General features: G+C 30.2%; 2 protein-coding genes across 5 annotated transcripts in view; both read right to left on the reverse strand.

The window, feature by feature from the left end:
- The window catches only part of LOC108692734 (high affinity cationic amino acid transporter 1), a 12,587-nt gene extending 10,465 nt beyond the window's left edge, over positions 1-2,122 (reverse strand). Inside the window, exon 1 of the mRNA XM_018201131.1 lies at positions 1,638-2,122. The gene's annotated coding sequence lies outside the window, so the exon portion shown is untranslated. The remainder of the gene's footprint in view (positions 1-1,637) is intronic.
- Positions 2,123-2,321: 199 nt separating this feature from the next.
- LOC108692796 (general transcription factor IIH subunit 2) overlaps positions 2,322-2,613 on the reverse strand; it is a 4,378-nt gene continuing 4,086 nt past the window's right edge. For all 4 annotated transcript variants that reach the window (XM_018201261.1, XM_018201263.1, XM_018201260.1 and 1 more), the window contains exon 8: positions 2,322-2,553. In XM_018201261.1, coding sequence (XP_018056750.1) covers positions 2,416-2,553 — 138 coding nt within the window. In that variant the 3' untranslated portion in view covers positions 2,322-2,415. The remainder of the gene's footprint in view (positions 2,554-2,613) is intronic.

Genomic DNA, 2,613 nt, shown 5'->3' on the forward strand with positions numbered 1-2,613 from the left:
GTTAGAAAATCATTAATTAAGGTAAACTATTAAAATTAATGATACAGAAAATAATTAAGTCACTTTTATTGTACACTTTTAACGTGTACACTAATATATAATTCACACTATATCTTTACTTTTTATTTAAAACTCATCAAGACAAAAATCAGAATAGTATATAATCCTGCCATTAAAAAAATCTTGCTTATTGAAAATATAAAAAAATCTAGCTTTTGTCAACCTCAACGATATTTTACATGTGCTGTTTGTTTTTAATGTCTGCAGCGCGATATAAAGTGTAATTTTAAATTTAAAAAAATATAATTTAGTAAGCTTTGAATCCGTTAAAATTTCTTATTTTATGTATACGCGCGCATGCGTGTGTGTGTGTGTGTGCGTGTGTATACACATATATATTATGACGCTTTTTAAATAAAAATAATTTTCGTGCAGCCGTCATGCATAAAATCATACACGATTTACTCAAACATAAAACATGAAACAAATTTAACATTCTCTTTAGAAATCATATTACGATGAGTTTATATATAAAGTTTTCCTACGAATTAAATGTAGTTGTCAATAATTACCGACGATGAGTATCGACAATAATAATTAAAATAATAATTTCTGATTCTGCATCAGCTATCCAAGGGCGTGTACGGATTCCCATCTAGATGTTCTCCAGGTGTCATCTTTGTTTAACGTTCGATAAACAACAAGGATGGAATGATACCTGGGTAGTACTCAGATAGGAATCTGGCCATAGCACAACAAAGGATATTTAGTTCATAGGTAATCTCATACTTCTTCAACAGTTATACAATCGCCTGTACAATCGAAGCTACAATCGATTAAAAATACTGATATATTAAATTATATATTTTTAATTAAAAAAAATAAAAATTAATTATTTTTTCAAGTAAGATAAGAAAAGGGAAGAGTATATAAAAGTCCATTCACATGTTAAATTGGTAATTTTAATTAGACATAAATTATCCGTTGTTTTATTAATTTCTGAGAAAAATTATAATGTAAAATTATAATGCAAAATTTCATATAACACGAAAGACAATAATGAACAAAAAGCTGTCGAAGTTTAAAGCTATTTTAATTTAATGTTACATGATACACGTATTTTCTGTAACTATTTTTATAATTCTAAAGTATGTTTTAAAAACCGAGACTTTATAAATATTAACATCTATATTTAGAATATTTAGAGGACAAACAATATATACGTTTGACTTTGCTTGACATTGATTTATACATTTATCTAGAAAAGAAACTACATTATGTCGTAAATGTAAATAGGCACATTCGATATTATAGTTTTCTCGACGTATTATCCATTCTTCAATGGCTATGTAATTGTCCTTCATTAACTCTGTGTGGGGTGTGTGTGTGTGTGTGTGTGTGTGTGTGTGTGTGTGTGTGTGTGTGTGTGTACACACACGTTTACGAAACATTTAGGCATAAAATATTGTGTAGTGATAATATTTATATCTTACCGACTCTCAATGTTATAAGAATCTTTCAACGCACTTTATACGAACAATTGACAAATAATAGTAAATAATTAATAAAACAGATTTCTCTGATATTGATTGTAAAATGATCAAATACTTGTCATAATGTGATTGAAGCAAGCTTACCTTGGTTTGATGATATGTATAGAATAGGAATATTAATATGTACACAATATTAAATTTAATCGACATAGGATGAATAATATGAATCAAATTGCTGGTGCGTCAATCGTACTCAAGAACTGGTTGCTTCGGCGGACAACCGCAAATTAATAACGTACTATAATTTCACAGTAACCACTTTCCACCTGTCTATGTAACAATAAGCTTCAATGTTCCCCCACTATACTATTGAAGTAGGACATTTGCGTTGCGTTAGGAGTCGCTGCGCTATACTTGTTATCGCAAACTTCCAGTCACATGTCAGACGCTCGGACATTTACAATCTCTCTCTCTCCCTCTCTCTCTCTCTCTCTCTCTCTCTCTCTCTCTCTCTCTCTCTCTCCCTTCTCTCTTTCTTCACACACAAAATGTATACCTTATTTCGTTTTAAATGAATCGTCAAAATATATTGGCAATACTCTTTACTTTTTTTTACTATGCAATGTATAAATGCGTACGCGCGCGCGCGCGCGCGCGCGCGCGCGCGTGTGTGTGTGTGTGTGTGTACATACACATACAGTTCTCAAATAATCTGCAGGTAGTATCGTTAACATTGTAGGTAGGTAATCTATATACAAAGAATATTTTTCTTTTTTTTCTATGTATAAAAATGTCTTTAATTTTTTAAATCTAGAATAAATGCGCGCGCGCAAGCAAATGCATCTACTTTATCGCAATATTCGTATGTATTTATACAAATTTTCTTCCTATATAAATAAGTGTACTTTTCAAGTATATCATTTCAAGATCTGTCTGTAGACTCTCTTTTTTTATATGTTTCAGGATTAATTGCACAACCAGGACACGTGTGCAATATCTCATGAATAAAAATCTCACAGTCTAAACAAAACATTTGATTACATTTTCCGCAGGTATATACCTAAAAATAAATACATTAGATATGCTTGTTATTTAAAATATTCAAATATATATATATATA

This window comes from Atta colombica, unplaced genomic scaffold, assembly GCF_001594045.1.
Source record: "Atta colombica isolate Treedump-2 unplaced genomic scaffold, Acol1.0 scaffold82, whole genome shotgun sequence".
Taxonomy (NCBI): domain Eukaryota; kingdom Metazoa; phylum Arthropoda; class Insecta; order Hymenoptera; family Formicidae; genus Atta; species Atta colombica.